At 41.5% G+C, this 16632-nt stretch overlaps 2 protein-coding genes across 3 annotated transcripts in view; both read right to left on the minus strand.

Annotated features, from left to right (window-relative positions):
* Positions 1 to 7471, minus strand: part of dennd2b (DENN domain containing 2B) — a 46431-nt gene extending 38960 nt beyond the window's left edge. Inside the window, exon 1 of one of the 2 annotated variants that reach the window (XM_062385050.1) lies at positions 7389 to 7471. The gene's annotated coding sequence lies outside the window, so the exon portion shown is untranslated. Of the gene's footprint in view, positions 1 to 2290; positions 2517 to 7388 lie in introns of those variants that run through there. The other variant, XM_062385041.1, reaches the window with a different exon arrangement.
* An 874-nt stretch (positions 7472 to 8345) lies between these two features.
* Positions 8346 to 13606, minus strand: tmem9b (TMEM9 domain family, member B). The gene is made up of 5 exons (XM_062385060.1): positions 13405 to 13606; positions 12184 to 12278; positions 11988 to 12096; positions 11574 to 11708; positions 8346 to 9687 (listed from the first exon to the last, which is right to left on the minus strand). The coding sequence occupies exons 1-5, from the start codon at positions 13474 to 13476 to the stop codon at positions 9532 to 9534; spliced, it is 567 nt and encodes a 188-aa protein (XP_062241044.1). The 5' UTR covers positions 13477 to 13606; the 3' UTR covers positions 8346 to 9531.
* Between the last annotated feature and the right edge of the window lie 3026 nt (positions 13607 to 16632).

A 16632-nucleotide genomic window follows, 5' to 3' on the forward strand; every position in this document is an offset into this window, starting at 1 on the left:
TGTTACAGAAGTACTCCCCACAAATATGAGGCTATAATCCACATGCATTTTCATTTTATAACAGCAACAATCTCAGTCCAATCCAAACAAATATCAGAAATAAGCTCTACTAACACACCTGAAAACAAATATCACATGACCGTTGGGAATCTGTTTTCCAGAGTAAACAGGAAGCCGATTGTCTATTTAGCTATTATTGTGGCTGTCACTGAAAGTAAAGGTTAACATTATTTCCACTCACTGCAGGTAGTCGAGTCGTGACTGTTAAAACTCAAACAGGAAGCATAAATGTGTGTCCACAGCATTGTTCTAAAAAATATCTATTTCTGTCCATCCATAATAATACACAACCCCAGAGTTTTCTAACTAAAAACAGGCCAACAGTGTTTTACACAGATTTTTTGGGGCTTGAAACTCTGGAGTATTGTGGACACCAAGCATAGAGGTAGCTAAACATATGATTTCTCAAACTCAAGAGTATTTGTCTGGACCTAAAAGACCTGAGGTACCGTTAAGCAAGATGTCAACAAAGAGAGATGTTCCTGTTCCTGCTCTGTGGTTTGCAGTATCAGGCCATCCCTCATGGACGCCCGACCATGTATCCTCAGTAAATCATGGATGGATAAATAGTACCAGGAAGACAAAATTTGTCGCCTTAAAAGTGGCTGAGGACAGCCCAGACTTTCTCCTGTTCAAGGACAACGAGAAGAACTTCCTGAATAGCTTCTTGTTGACAGTCCCGTCCAGTGAGAGGGCCAGGTCATGTTTGATCTGCACAATAGGAGGTTTTTGGGAGAAAAGAAAGCTGAAGGAAACGCAGCTATAGGGTTTGCATTAACTCAAAAGAATAAGATCATAAGGATTTAGATGTAATCTGTTTAACACTCAAGAACATTCATGGTAGGCATACAATTAACTCAGCAAGATTCAGTGTTGTTCTACTGAATGTGCATGATCTGCATCATGCACATTTTTGTATCTGTATGCATCTAGATCTGCATCAAAAATCAGGTGACAAATTAACCTAAACATGAAATGAGTAAATTAAGAAAAAAACAATGACTTGTTGTTTAAAACATGGCCTAAATTATTTAAGTTTATAAAATAATGTACAAAGACATAATACAATAAATATACTTAACATTGTGTTATTGATTATCTAGTACCTAGTTATACATAGAAGACGAGCTAAAATGGAATGTCATCAAATATTTTGTAAGTAGCTTCAGTTATTTCTCATGCATAAATGCCAAATGTTTTAAGATTTCGGCTTCTTAAATGTAAGGATGTGCTGCTTTTCCTTCAATTTTATATTTATTTATTTATTCACAAAAATCTTAATTGATTTTCAAAACTTTAGAAGTTTGGACTAAAACATAATAAAAGTGTCACTATTTCCTGATATTTTACAGTACAGTTTCCTGATTAGAAACAAAAGATTGCAAGTCAATGCAGGACATTGACTTGCAATGGAGTATTTTCACAGAATGATATTAGTCATCATACTTAGATCAAAGATTCTTAATTTTTCCTTCAACATTCCCCTATGTACTGTATGTATCGGCTTTCATTGTATGAACATATATACAGCACATACAGCGTTAATTAAAACTGCATGTTCTTGTATAAAATCTGTATTAATATACAAAAAACACAAATCCACAAATTGTTGGGTCCTTCAGTAAAGTTCAGTTCAGTTATCTGGTCTATTTATCTCAGTGATAATAACTTTGACTAATTACTATCCACAGAGTCACTGCCAGTTACTCTACTGGAACACTTCATTCAAAGGAGAAACTACACACACACACACACACACACACACACACACACTCACACACACACTCACACAACTTGTCCCTCTATAGTTGTAAGGACACTAATTGGCATAATGCACTCCCTGCAAGTTTTTGTAGCCATCCTTGTAAGGACACTGCATTGAAACCCATTCATTGTGGACAGATCAACCAAACCCTATCCAAAACTTAACCATGATCAATTCATAGCCCACCATAACTGGTCCCAATGTGGGCTACTGGTCCCGACAAGGCTTATGCTGGATACGGTCCTGAAGAAGTAACAAAAACCAGTGTACACACACACACACACAGTATTTCTGCACTTCATCGTTAAGCATGTCGATGACCAAATATGGTCACAGTGAGTCCAGGACTACATTTAAACCTGTTTAAACTTCAGCTGCAGTTCTCGGTGTGTTTTCGTTCCCCACTAACTCAGCGTGTGACCCTCCCGCAGCGGCTCGTCATTAACGCGTCGGATTAACAGTTACCTCCGAGTTCGTCCTCACGTCCATGGCCGCGGACATGTTCGGATTATAATCCTTCAGAGTCTCACAGATCCCGCTTCGTCTACGCGCTGCACCCCTCCGGCCGCTCCAGAGGACACCTGGACCTCCTCAGTGAACTCCGACTCATGTCTTTCCAAAGAAAACCGACAGAAAGAGTCCAGCCTCCTCTTTCACAGACACAGACACAGACCATAGAAACAGACCATAGAGCACAGACCACTGTGCTGCTGCAGAGGGGAGGCAGGACTTGTTGCCATGGAGATGGGTTGTTTGCCCCCCCTCGCCTCCTCAACTTTTCTTGGGATTTGCCCCCTGCCCCCCCCCCTCCCCCACCTTCCCCTGTGTGTGCCCCTCTCCTCAGCCATTCACTCTCTCTCGCCTTCTCTACCTCTCTCTATCTCTCTATCTTCCTATATATATATCTCCCTCTACATATCTATCTATCTATCTATCTATCTATCTATCTATCTATCTATTTATCTATCTATCCATCATCTCTCTCTCTCTCTCTCTCTCTCTCTCTCTCTCTCTCTCTCTCTCTCTCTCTCTCTCTTTCCTTGTTTATTGTCATGGTGGGTTGAAGGGTTGAGGAGGGGGGGGGGAGTGCAGATGAATATTCACCAGCTGAAGACGCTGAAAGCAGAACTGCAACACATTGTTCTGCTCCGATCCTCCGCTGCTCCACACATACATTTCACCCACACAAAGATGTCTTTCATTTGTCAGACATGATGAATGTGCGACCAAGTACTTGTACTGCAGCACTTTTGCTCAAGTAACCTACCAAGTTTAGGTCGTAGAACTAAATGTAATCTCTAAATACTTTTACACAAGCGCTTTTACTCAAGTACAAATTTGATCACACTAAAACGAGTTACTAAGTACTTTTAACTTATTATTTTATCTTAAGTACACATTTTATTTATTACTAAGTGTTTTAGCGCTAAATGTAATTACTAAGTACTTTTACTATTCATAAATAACTACTTCAGTACTAAATTTACCATGAAATATTATTAAATATTTTACTTTATCTGCGGCAACATTTATAAAACAGCTGCAGTTACTTTGCAGATTTAGTTCACTAATACACAAGACACTGCATGTACTAGCTACTGCAGTTCTCCTAAAAATATTTACCATAAGATAACCAATAGGGCGATATTTCCATCTGCAAGGTAGTTGATGGCATAAAAAGAAAACAAGTATGTCCAAATAGTAACTGTGTTTGAGAACAATACATTGTGTGTGAATGTACATTCTCCTCTTTGTTGTTATGCATAGAAATGGGAGGAACAAAGGCTGGTTGAGCGTTTATTTCATTCTGACCTCCTGTGGTTTAACTTTCTAACTGATGTACTGTACAGGTGAACTCCAGGACCCTGTGACATCACCTGTGGTTATAGGTGCAATAAAGCGCAAACCACCCAAACATGCCCGACAGGAACACTTGGTGCAGTCGACGGTGAAACAGTGTTAAATTGCTCTTTAAGTACAGTGATTAAGTAAATGTGCACAGTCTCCTCCAGCTATTGCACATCTCTAGACAGTGTTGTTGCTTTAGAGCTGAACTAAACTAGCAGAATCCACAAAAATGTAAATGTAACAACTCTCTTTGCTGAGGTTCTGGAGCACACTCTGAATAATAAAGAGTATCTCTGTGATGTCTGTGAAGCATCTCAGTGAACTGTATATACCAGACAACAGCAAGAGGAATTATAAAAAACATCTATAATATACAGTATGTCAAGTGATCTGTATCCATGAATCCATCGGTTTAACTGTAAAAACCAAGCAGTTCTTAGGCATTAATTGTCTGGAAAAGTGGGGTATGGATATTCTCCAGAGTTTGCCTTTCACATTTCAAGAACACAGAGGGAGATTGTCCAGGTTGTCAGATGCGAGCACAACTACAAGGAAATGTCCGGAGCATTTAGGTGAGGGGGGGCAGAGCAGCAGGAGGCAGGACGTGGAAATCACAGGTTTTTTGTTTACAGCAAATTAACTCCTTTTTCACCTAAAGCTCTTGAATATTGTTGTATTTCCAAGTTGTTTTCTTTTGTGTTTGTCAGTTTTGCCTCGCGTACACTGGGATGGCAGGACAAACTCCGGAGAATGTCGGGAGCCACTTACGAGCACATTTGCATCCTCACCTACAGGCCCACCGGGGTTGTTTCAGGAGAATATCCACGGGTCAGCCCCTTGTCTGACAGCAGCACAAGTGGGATACGTTATTTTATACACACAGTATCCCACTGCTTCATGAGAAAAGACAGAAGCAAGATGTAAGGCATCAACAAAATAAATAAATAATCTCCTTTTGTCAATCGAGGCTACATATTTGGGGGGATATAAATCACAAGAGATCAACAAAAAAAAGAAAGAAGGAAGTGGTTTGTCGGCTGCAAGGTCAAAAGGTGAACTGTCAAGCTCAAACTGTTTTCAAGGACAGATTTTACTGCAAAGGATCAAAAGATTTTCCATTTTTATCAAACAATCCCATCGAAATCTTTATGATATTTAACAATCCCTCCTCCAGTCATGGTATCTGCCTGTACACCTACAAGTAACATCTTTACTGCGTATGTCAAAGCGCGGCTCGTCCATAAAACCCACAGCTCTCTGTCTCTTGGGGGCGTCTTATCATCCCACAGACTTGGGAACAGAGGAAGTCACAAAACCCAGACATCCGTTATCACAGTTCGTAACATCAAGTCAGCAGGAAGCCGACGGCTCTGCCACTGTGCAGCTTTTCTCTCCGAGACCCACTCAGAACCTTTCAAGGTCTCGTAAAGACCGTCCTTCCTGAGAATCACGGCGGGTCCTCAGTGTCTCAGCACAAAAGACAGAGGCTCGGACTCCTCTCTCCATTTGTTGGACGTTTTACCAGAATGTAACCTAAGCTCTAACTCGTGGAATTCATTGTTCCATTGATCATCACAGGCAGAGCCATCTGGATTCCTCATTAAAAGCCACATCCTCCTCTTGCGTGACATAGGAGCATCAAACAGAGTTTAAACCAAAACACAGCATTCATCTGCTCCAAGTAAAACAAGTCAGATACGTTCACAAAACTCGAACAGCTTCTATAAACCTTGTTTTACATTATCTGAAAAGTTAGAATATTGACCGCAGTGCTCTGACGCTGGAAATGTCTGATTTTCTTTTCCATTGACATGAAAATTCACCTGCTCAAGCCACAGTAACAAGGAGTAAGTGTTTATTAGCTCATGTGAAATCTCTAAACCTCTTGTGTTTGTTGAGGATCCAGCGTGAATCCCAAATCCTCTGGGATTCAGGGGGATTATTCCGCGGCTCTGTGCGGCTTTTGCCACCTACACTCCTCAGATTCATCTCAGAGCTTTTCTTTCAGCTCCCGCACATTCCGGAGGTGCGAGGGGTCGAGGTGGCCGACGCAAACATTGGACCGGTTTGAGAAGAGCAGGAAGCCAACGACACCACACGATGATTGGCAGCAGCTTCAATAAAATACACTTTTTATCGTAATAACCACAATCTGAGAGACAGACCTGAGGCGGCTCTTAAACTCCTGGATTAATGTGGGTGAGTTGACATGTCTGGTCAACACTCCTGCTCAAGGGCCAAGAGACAAACTGACAGGGGAGACGGTAGCTTGTCCTGTGAGGACGCACACGTTTCTATCCCAGATGATCTGACATTACAAATATAACACCATCACTTAATTTGAACACACACTTTACTTAGTGTAATGTCATTGTGGGTTTCCTGATGTAGAGTCTCAGTCTCAAACTGACTATAAAGTGCCTTGAGATCACGTGTGTTGTGATTTGAAGTTGATTCATTTGTTGTTGTTCAGACGCAGTAAACTGGAATCAGGAGTGTTCGGTTATCTATTTTTTTTCATTTTAAAGAGACGACAGGCCCAAGCACATTTAAAACCTGTTTTGGCTGCTCTGATGTTGTTGTTGTTTTCATGTACTCCATTTTGCAGTTTATGTGCCATCTACTGAATCCTTCTATCTTTCGTCCCCTGAAATAAGGAAATTACATTTAACCTTAAGGATATGTGCTGGCAAGGATGAGAGTTTCCTTGTGTGTATCCCAATGTGTCCCTCAGAAACAAGTAACACCATCTGACTGTGGAATCGCTGCAGCTACAGTCAAAAACACTGCGGAGCGGAGAAGAACAACTTTTAACACGAGGTCACTTCTTTATCTTGACATATTTGAGCCTTTCACCACAGAGCAGCCACAACATCAGCCTGATTTCCTGCTGAGAAACCTTGAAGGCAAATGTAGTGTTAAGATGTGTGTGTGTGTGCTTGTCTTTCTATAGTTGTCAGGCCCATTTTCACTGGTCCAAATGAATTGAAAGGGTTGGTTATATAGTTAGGGTTAGGGCGAGGCCTTGAGATGTAATGGTTAAGTTTTTAGGGTTAGGGTTAATTCAGTTTTGCCTCCTTGGACCTGGTCCTAACAAGGCAAAACTGAATTCCTGAGCTCCTGGTTAAGTCTCGTGGTCAGATGTGAGTTGTGGTGAGGGTAAGCATTAGAGTCAGTCATGCACTCGTCATGGTTTAAAGTTAGGCATACGGTTTTGGTTGGGCCGTGCACAATGAATGGAAGTCAACGCAAAGTCCTAATACAGATAAGCCGTGCCACCCTGTGTGTCTGTTCCTGTGGCACTTTGGAAACAACAATGAGAACCGGACTGAAACTTGTTGTAACATGAATAATAAAGTAAACACAGGTGAACAACACCTGAGGAGCTGCTGGAGACGTTGATTGGATTAGTATGGACCTATCAAATTCATAGGCTGAGGCGCCCCCTGTAGGATGTCCACTACAAATGCAGCACTCAGGCTGAGAGAGACCCACTTTCCCACCCAATCATCAACCAGTGGGTTAAATAGTTTACCAGCGTCAATCAGAGTCGGTGTCTGTGAATAACTTAGGGCTGTCAACAATACAACAGAGTGTGAGGCACAAGGAGATTCTGTTATGAGCACAAACTAACCAGAGATGCCACCAATCCAAGTGGCTTAAAAGTTACATTTCTACATTCTGAACATTGAATGTGCTGAAACCAAAGTCCTACCTGTGTTTCTTTGCTGCGGCAGAGTTTTTGCTCAGTGATCCATTCTGTGGCAGAGCCTGTGTCGCTTTCTGTCTGTGCAAACTGCAAACTGACTTCTTTTTTTTCTTCTCCTGTGGAAAACAGTTCAACTGCATGCAGAGAGAGAGAGAGAGAGGAAGAGAGAGAGGGAGAGAGAGAGGGAGAGGGAGAAGAAAAGGGGGGACTGCTCAGGAAACGATGACGCAGCTGTATGAAAATCAGTGTGCTGATAGTCTGGGTTTATCAAATAGTGTACACACAGCCTAAGTTAATTAATGGAGTCACTGTTTCGTCCAACAGGTTTTAATGAGGCCTCCTTTCACTGCCCCCCCCCCCGTCCAGTGGTTTCCAGATGTTTCAGAGTTAATAAAAGTAACCGGAGAATTTCTGTCTGGAAATTAGCAGCACGCCATGAATACAGCGGCTGGAGTTGTTAAAAGCAGAGATCAATTTTTTCTCAGTCAAGGACCACCCCCTTACAAGATAGAATATATTCCAGGGACCCCCTCTGGCCCTCATTCTACACCTGTACTACTAAATATATTCGATACTTATTAAATATAGTTTTACAAATCTCAAAACCGAACTCGTCATGATAATTAAAAGGATGAATCTGGACATGGTTCATGGATCCTCTGGCAGTGGGCCACAGACCAGAGTTTGAGAACCACTGGTTTAAGGTACTTTTAGCCAAATGAATGATTCAACATCCCTTGTTGAGTCTTCATAGCAATCTGTATTTCACGATACTGAGTCATATTGTTTTGAATCTGAAATCTGATGCCAACACATTGATCAGATTGTCGCCAAAGGGGATTTACAGAGGGATCCGTGCATAAGAATTCATGCAAACTGGTTTGTCTTCCAACTGAAAAAGAGAAGTGGCTGGTTTTGCCTGCAGCTAATGCAAAAGAAGGAGGAAGTGCACAAATGTACGAATCACAATTATTACATAAATTTATTTCAAAGTTAAAGGTATCACATGTACAATAGTCAAGAACCCTTTCAAAAACATCTTCCACCCATGTTTCTTCATTCACTCTGCTCGTGTACACAGCCCAGCTACTCACAAAATAAAACTTCTATGAGCTCGAAAAACACAGCTCTCCCCGAACAACAGGGACTTTTAATGTGAAATCCGGTTGTAGACCAAGCACAAAGAAGTGACAAAATAAAACACTACACATTTGAAGAGGGCCCTGATTTCAACAGGGTCTTCAATGAGGATCAATAGCACAGCTACGTTCACTATGACATCACCAAGAAATTGCATCCGATTTCTGCAACAAGGTTCAGTGAAACTACTCACAAACATCGAATTTAATGTAAATGCATGAATCGATGGATGTCACACCGGTTAGGAGACGTTAAACATAGCGGTAGGAATACAGGATTGGAGACATGTTTATAAAGGATTTATTATAAAACATGCATTTAGTCAAAGAAGGCTGAAGGATTACTATTTTATTACACTACTTTTTTCCCCTGTGGTGAGAGCAGTTAGTTCCAAGTTTTATATTAGCTTTTGGATGAAAACACCCACCATCTACATGCTAACTTTTCAGGACTGCCGCCAGTTATCCAGCCATGAAAAGTGGCACCAACCAACATCTGGACGTTTTTCTCTGAAAGCCATTTTGGCTTATAAAATTGAAAGTCCGCTTTGGACTGAAGGGACGTCCTCTGACAGGTTGCATAAAGAGTGAGTGAAGAATCTACTTTAAAGTTTTGAATTTATCTCCCATTTATTAGTCTTGGCCATCAATGTTTTAATTTCAAATTATCTGGTGACTTGGCACTTCTGCAAACTAGACCGCAGGCGGATTGAATTCTGCTTTTTGGAAACGTTATTTAAGACTCTTCATTCAAGATTGTGCAAAAAGAAAAGACTGAATTCACTTTAATCTCTTGGGCTGCCTGCAAACTATAAACAAGTGGTCAGCTTTTATTACCCATCTGCAGAGGACCCTTTTCCCATGTTTACCTTAGATGCATCACACTTGATGAGAGACACAAACAACAATTGACAGAAAAAAAGTGATAGAAATTGAGGGATCATCACAGTGTTTTTTTGTTGTTTTCTTTTTTTCCTCCTTCATCAATAACTCCTGCTCACGCAGCAGTTTTAACTGAGAACAACGTGGCGGTCGAACACAGACTTCCGCTGCTCCTGGACCTGCCTCCTCCAGCGCTGCTGGGCGTGCTCCACTTTGTTCAGCATGTTGGGTCGAGACTGTGAGCGAGACAGCACGTTGTGAGCGTTGGCAAAAGGCTGCTGGTCCTGAAAACCCAGAAAGGACAAAGATGTGATGCTGCCGGACAAATCCCAGTCCATTTTCTGAGACTGGTACAAGATCCACCAGTAGAATGACTATATCTCTAGGCTAGCAGCTCTACAATGGTGAGTGTTTTAGAGTGGATTTTAATGATCAACTTAAGGTGCCATTGATTTATCACTGCACTCCTATAACGCAATCTGCACTTGAAAAAGGATCACATCAGTAGCAGCAGAATCACAGATAAACATTGTTATTATCTGTTGGTAACGTACATTTAGACTTGTTTTAGTGCTATATGCATAAAGTGGTTATTAGAGAAAACAAAAAATATTGTAATAATAATAAAGGATTTGGACACAGAGAGCAGTTTGTTCTTGAGTGATCATTATCAGTTGTGCATCCTGTGTATTAAACACTGACTAAACATTACAAGCCCACCCTTTCCTCTGTAATTAATGTAACAGCAGCAGTTCCGGTTTGAGTTGTTTCTCTGGTAATCTGTCTCTTTCAGTTTGGGTCTAAGATATAATCCAGGAGCAAGGTACTGTGTTACAAATATTATCTCTACATTTTGAGAAACCACTGAGATAAATTAGAAAATACCATAATTCGGTTTTAGTGTTGTTGCGCCATAACCAGGGAACCGACCAACAGTCTTTCACTATGATGCTGACCACTGTAAAACGTCTGTTGCTGGTTTTTAAGAAAGACCTATCATGTAACACTTCCTCTGGCTTGAACTCTGCCAGTGAAAACACAACGCTCAGCGCGGCTGCTCAGTTCTCTACCCTCAGGCAAAGGCAGTCAGTTTGGTGAATCCAACCAAACGGCTTGCCTTCTCTTTACTGGTGCTTTTTATATTAAATAATTAGGAATGAAATAGAGGATAAGGTTGAGACAAGAAATCAGACTTTGTGCTGCAGTTGCAGGATTTATCTTAAACCCCAGTTTCCTTCAGGTTTTGTCAGTAACAAATTTTCTTTCGTATTCGTGAATACAAATGGGCCAGTACCAGCACTGGTAATCCAACACTTGAGCTGAGCTCTCCTGGTTATATGTTTTTTTGGTAAGTAGTTGTAAAGGTTTCCAGACTATTCAAAATTACACGACAGCCTATGAAAGGTCTGTTACTGTAACATTGATTAGCTTCAGTTTAAAAAGGACAATGACACATGACTACAAGAAGAGATCTCATCCAACTACACTACTGCCACAGCCCTACTGCCCCTGTCCCAGGTCTGAGTCAAGCCCATGCTCTTACAACCATGATTCCAGCCGAAGAGTTTAGTCTTTTAGTGCCTAGTCTATAATTTCTGTGATATTTCAGTGATGGATAAAGCTGCCTGCACCTATAGTTGCTTGGTCAGTGACTGTGGTAACTGGATCCTCTAATGAGCTCTCCCATGACATTAAAATCTGCTACGGAGTGGGAAAACATTTTTTAAAACTCCACATCACTACCTGTGTCTCTAAATGATCTTACTACTCACTACTGCTTGAACTAGCGGCTGTTACACTCACATAAAACTTTAAATAAATTGTCTGTAACTGAAAAGCTGGAAAATAAATATATGTTGTTTAACATTTAATAAAAAAGTTTAATAACAATAACTCAGCAATCATTTGAGGTATTTAATAACCCAGCATAAATCCATATATTTAACTTCTTGCCCACACACGGTTTTGAAAAATGATTTGCAGGAACACATGACCATGTTAAATGTTATCCAGAAACGAGTGAATCCCACGTGATGTGTTGTGCAAAGGGACGTTATTTAAACACACACACATACACACTGTAAAGAGTAACTGTTTACAATGGGTCAGGCAGAAACATAATCATCTTCAAAGTATCTTGCAACGCTGCAACGTGATAAGAAACACATACCCCGACATCATCGTCGTTTTGGATGAGCTGTGAGTGTCCGAACAGACGCCTCTTCAACACGGGCTCCAGGAGAGTGAGGTAGACCATGTAGAGCAGCAGCAGTCCCAAAATGGAGAGGTACATGATGATGGTGAACTGAAGAAACACAGTGATCAACGATTAGTGTGGCTTCCTTTCACACATGTATGACCCAAACATAGATAACAGAGTGATTTAAGAAACAAATTGTCAGCAAGGTGATCAATATTTGAATGTTTCAATGATTTAATCACAAGAGACGAACATGAGGAATGGTAAAAAAAATTATTTCCTTTACAATCCTCGTAATTTGAAAATGTTATATTATATAAGTGACAAATGTGACAAATCAACAACCGCCCACATTCTGACGCAGGCACTTCAGTGTCAAGTCACCTTAATGGTTCCCGAGCTCCTCTCTTCAAATTTACACTCGCACCGTAAACAGTACGCCTCCACATCATTTCCATTCACAGGCATCGGCACAACTACATGGAGGCAGTTACTGAAAAACAAGAGGATAACATTGGCAGGATTGTGGAACGCAGGAAATAAACATTCAGGGACCTGCTGTGACAGAACTTTAACATACCAGTCTTTGAGAGAGACATTTTGATTGTAGATTTTCCCCCTAGTAACATTTTTGTATGGTGGGCAGATGCATTTGCAGCGGATGTCTTCGGAATTCTGTAACAGAAAGATTGTAATTGTTTAACACATCCCACGAGAGAAAGACTCACACATAGCACACGTAAGAGTTGAATCTGGCCATTAAGGTCATGTTTCTATGTTTTCGGATTTCCTCCCATTTCTTCTGTATTCTTTGAGATATATGAGGCCTTTGCTGAGTTCATATTTTTTTTGCTATTTACAATATGATTCTCAATAAAACTGCTAATAGCGTTATCATCATCATGACTTTTTTTCATTGGCTCTAATTGTAGCTTTCAGTGGTGGAACACACTTCTATTCCAATACAGCTCAGAAGCAAAGAGTCTACATTTTACTCCTCTACATTTATTGGAAAACTTAAATCACTGAACCAGGTGAGTTATTTTAAGTATGGTCAACAAATAAATGATGATATATCAGTATATGATTTAGAGATATCATTATTGACTTGCCATGCCTCCAATGCTGCCGTTTCTCTGTACGATTTGGTTTTTCAAAGGCTTTAACCTCAAGACACTCATGTATACAATATTATCATCCATATATAAATATGTCATTCTGAAGTGGGCCATTCTGCATAATGAGTACTTTAACTCAAATATGTGAATTATCTTCTACACTACAATACAGTACATGTACTTATGAAGAACATCTGTATACTTTAACCACAGTACATCACCTTAGGTTTTGGTAAGTCAGACATTTTGCATCACAGTTGTTGTTGTTGTGCATATCAACCAAATCCATGTCACCTTTTTGTATCGTGCCACATATTGATTGATTGGTGATCATGTTAGATTATAGAATGCACACATGAGCCAGTTCAAGCTACATCCGGTTCAAATAAAACCTGCTCACATTCACCAGCTCGGTGATCCATTTAAATAAGTGATTGAATGGATATATTTTTGTTGACAGCCATTAGATAAAGCTCACATTTAGCACCATTAGCATCACTCTAGCGACCTTTTCGCCGCTCATGTGTTAGCTCAGGCTGTCAGGCGTTAGTTTAACCGTGTTAATATTAAACTGAGCAGTCAACACTAGAAAGATCATTGGTCCTGAAGGCAGATAGAGATTGGTATTTCCTCTCGTCTCTTAACACCATTTCCTCACTGTGTGATGCTAACGCTAGCCTTACCTTTGCTGTCGCTTGGCTTAACAGCACAAAACAAGTCACAGAGAAAACCTGGAGCAGAAACACGTTGTTCATGTTCAGGCTGAATGGGATGTTGAGTTTCTAAAGAGCAGCCCTCCCGCTGTTTCGTGATCAACCACCGGACAAGTGACAGCGTTAGCTAACAGCTAACAGCCTCTGCTTCCTGGCAGCTGACTGGCAGTTTCCGGGTGGGGGCGGTTGGTCTGTGCACAGGGACACACCGATTCTCTGAGCTCGAAGACGCGTCGAGCGGTGATACGTTGGATACAACAACATGTGGGATCGATCTATAGTTGATTGGTCGGGTGTTCAGATCTATGATCAATTAATCGAAGGGTCGGTTGGTTCGGAGGATTTTTGAGGAAACACGATCAATCCCACTCAAGCGGCGGTACACCCCGCTCCTGTGCAAGAGTATCTGAGGGGAAAACGAGCGCACCCTTTGACGTGCTGGTAAACATTGGGATAACTATAGTGTAACAGTAATGTTTGTGTGGGTGCTTGCGTGTGTGCGTGCGTGTGTGTGTGTGGGGGGGGGGGGGGTACATAAGGTGACAAGACAATAGATCCAACACAAACTGAGCTTCTAGGTGTTCATTAATCATTTTTGCACAGTGTTCAGCTTGTTGTTATAGTTTGTGAAATGGCAGTTCAAGACATTTTAACACTTTCTCCTCAGGGGATACGCTGTTTAAATCGAATGCTTGCACCATGTCATTCCTCAGTGCCCGTAAAATGTCCGCGATGTAGCCTAACCTGAATCAACTAACTGTACTTCGCACTACGTTATCCATCACTCATGGCACACATATGCAGGCCAAACAAGCAACGTATTCCAAGTGTTTTCTTCTCTGGCCAGTGTCTCGGCTCCGAACCGTAGTTGGGAGCTCAGCTCACTGGTCAGAGCCGGCCCTGGCAATGATGCTGGCTTGCCTGTCCACGGAGCCACGGGTCGGGTGGTGACATCAGCATGTCCCTACTATGCTGCCAAAATGAGTAGCTTTTTATACCTCTCTTTGTATGCAGCATGCTTCTATGAGGAACTGATGTGAAGTGAAATGAAACTCCCTTCATTTTTTTCTGCTCATGCTGAAATAAAGTGGATTCACTCGGTCTGACGTTTTCGATCACATCTTTATAAAACACATTTCATTAGCTTCACACTACAAACCCTATGGTGGGGGATGTTTTTTGAGAGAAGATTCCAGATTCATTCACTAGACTGGGAATCAGTTTAGTGAAGTACTTGTTGCTCCAAAATTAACTGCAACAGCATCCCAACATGTGTCATTTTTATGCTTGAAAAACAACATATGAAATGCCGTTTATCTGCAGGCTCATAACAGCGGCGCTTCGGCGTCGCTTCCGCGTCCGGTGTGAACCCGGCGTAAGGCGTCCGAAGACAAGGTTGAAAAGTACTAGGTTATTCTCTAACAATAGGTTTTTAAAGTATGTTAAATCATTCAGTATCTAAAAGCCAAAAATATCAGAGTAACTTTTAAGTAAGGCTGTCTAATATATGTATAAAGTAGAAAGTATTTTCTTTGAAGCAGCATAAAATGACACGGATAATTTGGTTATAGTACCACTTGGAAGTAATCAGGCGATGTGGCGTAGTCGGAAGAGTGTCCGTCTGTCAACACGAAGGAACCAAGTTCGAATCTCACTCTTACCATTTTCAAGCTTGTAATATGTGTGCCGGATTTATCCTATAAAATAACTTACACTATGTAAATATAAATTAATTATATATAAAAAAAAAAAAGGAAATCTTTTTATTTAAATTAAAATAAAAAAAAGAAGCTGCGCGCGCAATTCCTGCGCATTGGGGTTCTGCGCAGGATGTGCGCAATGGGCTTCTGCGCAGAAGGTGCGCAGTGGGCTTCTGCGCAGGATGTGCGCAATGGGCTTCTGCGCAGAAGGTGCGCAGTGGGCTTCTGCGCAGAAGGTGCGCAGTGGGCTTCCGCGCAGGATGTGCGCAATGGGCTTCTGCGCAGAAGGTGCGCAATGGGCTTCTGCGCAGAATGTGCGCAGTGGGCTTCTGCGCAGGATGTGCGCAATGGGCTTCGGCGCAGAATGTGCGCAGTGGGCTTGTGCGCAGGATGTGCGCAGTGGGCTTCTGCGCAGAATGTGCGCATTGGGCTTCTGCGCAGAATGTGCGCAGTGGGCTTCTGCGCAGAATGTGCGCAATGGGCTTCTGCGCAGGATGTGCGCGCGCAGTTTTTTTTTTTTTTTTAATTTTTTTAATTAAATTAAATTAAATTAAATTAAATTTAAAAAAAAATTATATTCATTTTTATATTAATTTTTTTATATTTAACTTTTCAACGTCATCTTCATTTCTCCGCACTGGTTCAGGGGTTAATTATATGGTCTTCACAGGTGACTAACCTACGCAAGCCTGTAGCCGTCACCCCCCCAAAGGAGATTTATGTGCTTGTGTGTTTGTGGCCGCGGCGCTTCCCGGAGGAAAAGAGGCAAACCACTTTTCACGTCAAACCATCAGGATTTTAGATTTTGCATGTGTCACGTCATGATAAATCAGTCTCCTATGTCCTGTACCATGAGCCGCCCCTGTCACTGGTTATCTTGGCTCGCTGTCTGGCCGGTAACCAGCCGTCCGGACCGCTCCGTGAAGAAGGAGGAGGAGATGTTTCTTTACTTGGAATGCGGCCACTTCATTTCTCGGATATACAGCAGGAGCCACACTCGCATCCCCTTTAGGTGGTCCGTCACTTTTGGCGTGTTTTCCCACAATGCCCTGGTGCACTACGTCACACACTACAAACTTTCCTTAAAGGGGCAGGCCATACCTGCGACACAACAGCTCTCGGTCTCATATACAGATGGCAAGAGAAAGCAGAGAGGGATTTTTACACACTGTCTGATAAAGATTCCGACAGTAAAGTCAAGGGGTAATGATGGATAAGGTTTTCTTTAACAAGTTAAGTCTTTCATTCTCACTTTCCACCTTAAAACTATGAAATGAACTGAGCTATGAACTAGTTCCGAATTTAAATGGTGAATTATGAACGTTAACTATTCATGTTTACGTGTATGAACTGAACTTTGAACTAGTTCATGAGAGGTGTGAACTTGCACAACGCTGACTCTAGCTGCCGGGGACAGACAAACTTGACTTAACTTGATTGTTGTCTGCCAATAACATTCAGGAGCCAATCGCTTAAAGCAAGGGAATGGGGTTTATGA

Source organism: Platichthys flesus, chromosome 1 (assembly GCF_949316205.1).
Source record: "Platichthys flesus chromosome 1, fPlaFle2.1, whole genome shotgun sequence".
NCBI lineage: Eukaryota > Metazoa > Chordata > Actinopteri > Pleuronectiformes > Pleuronectidae > Platichthys > Platichthys flesus.

Coding starts and splice junctions, on each gene's coding strand:
- tmem9b (XM_062385060.1), bottom strand. CDS start 13,476: ATGAACAACGTGTTTCTGCTCCAGGTTTTCTCTGTGACTTGTTTTGTG. Junction 12,279..13,404: donor TAAGCCAAGCGACAGCAAAG/GTAAGGCTAGCG, acceptor TTTCTGTTACAG/AATTCCGAAGACATCCGCTG. Junction 9,688..11,573: donor AAAACGACGATGATGTCGGG/GTATGTGTTTCT, acceptor CTGGGTTTTCAG/GACCAGCAGCCTTTTGCCAA.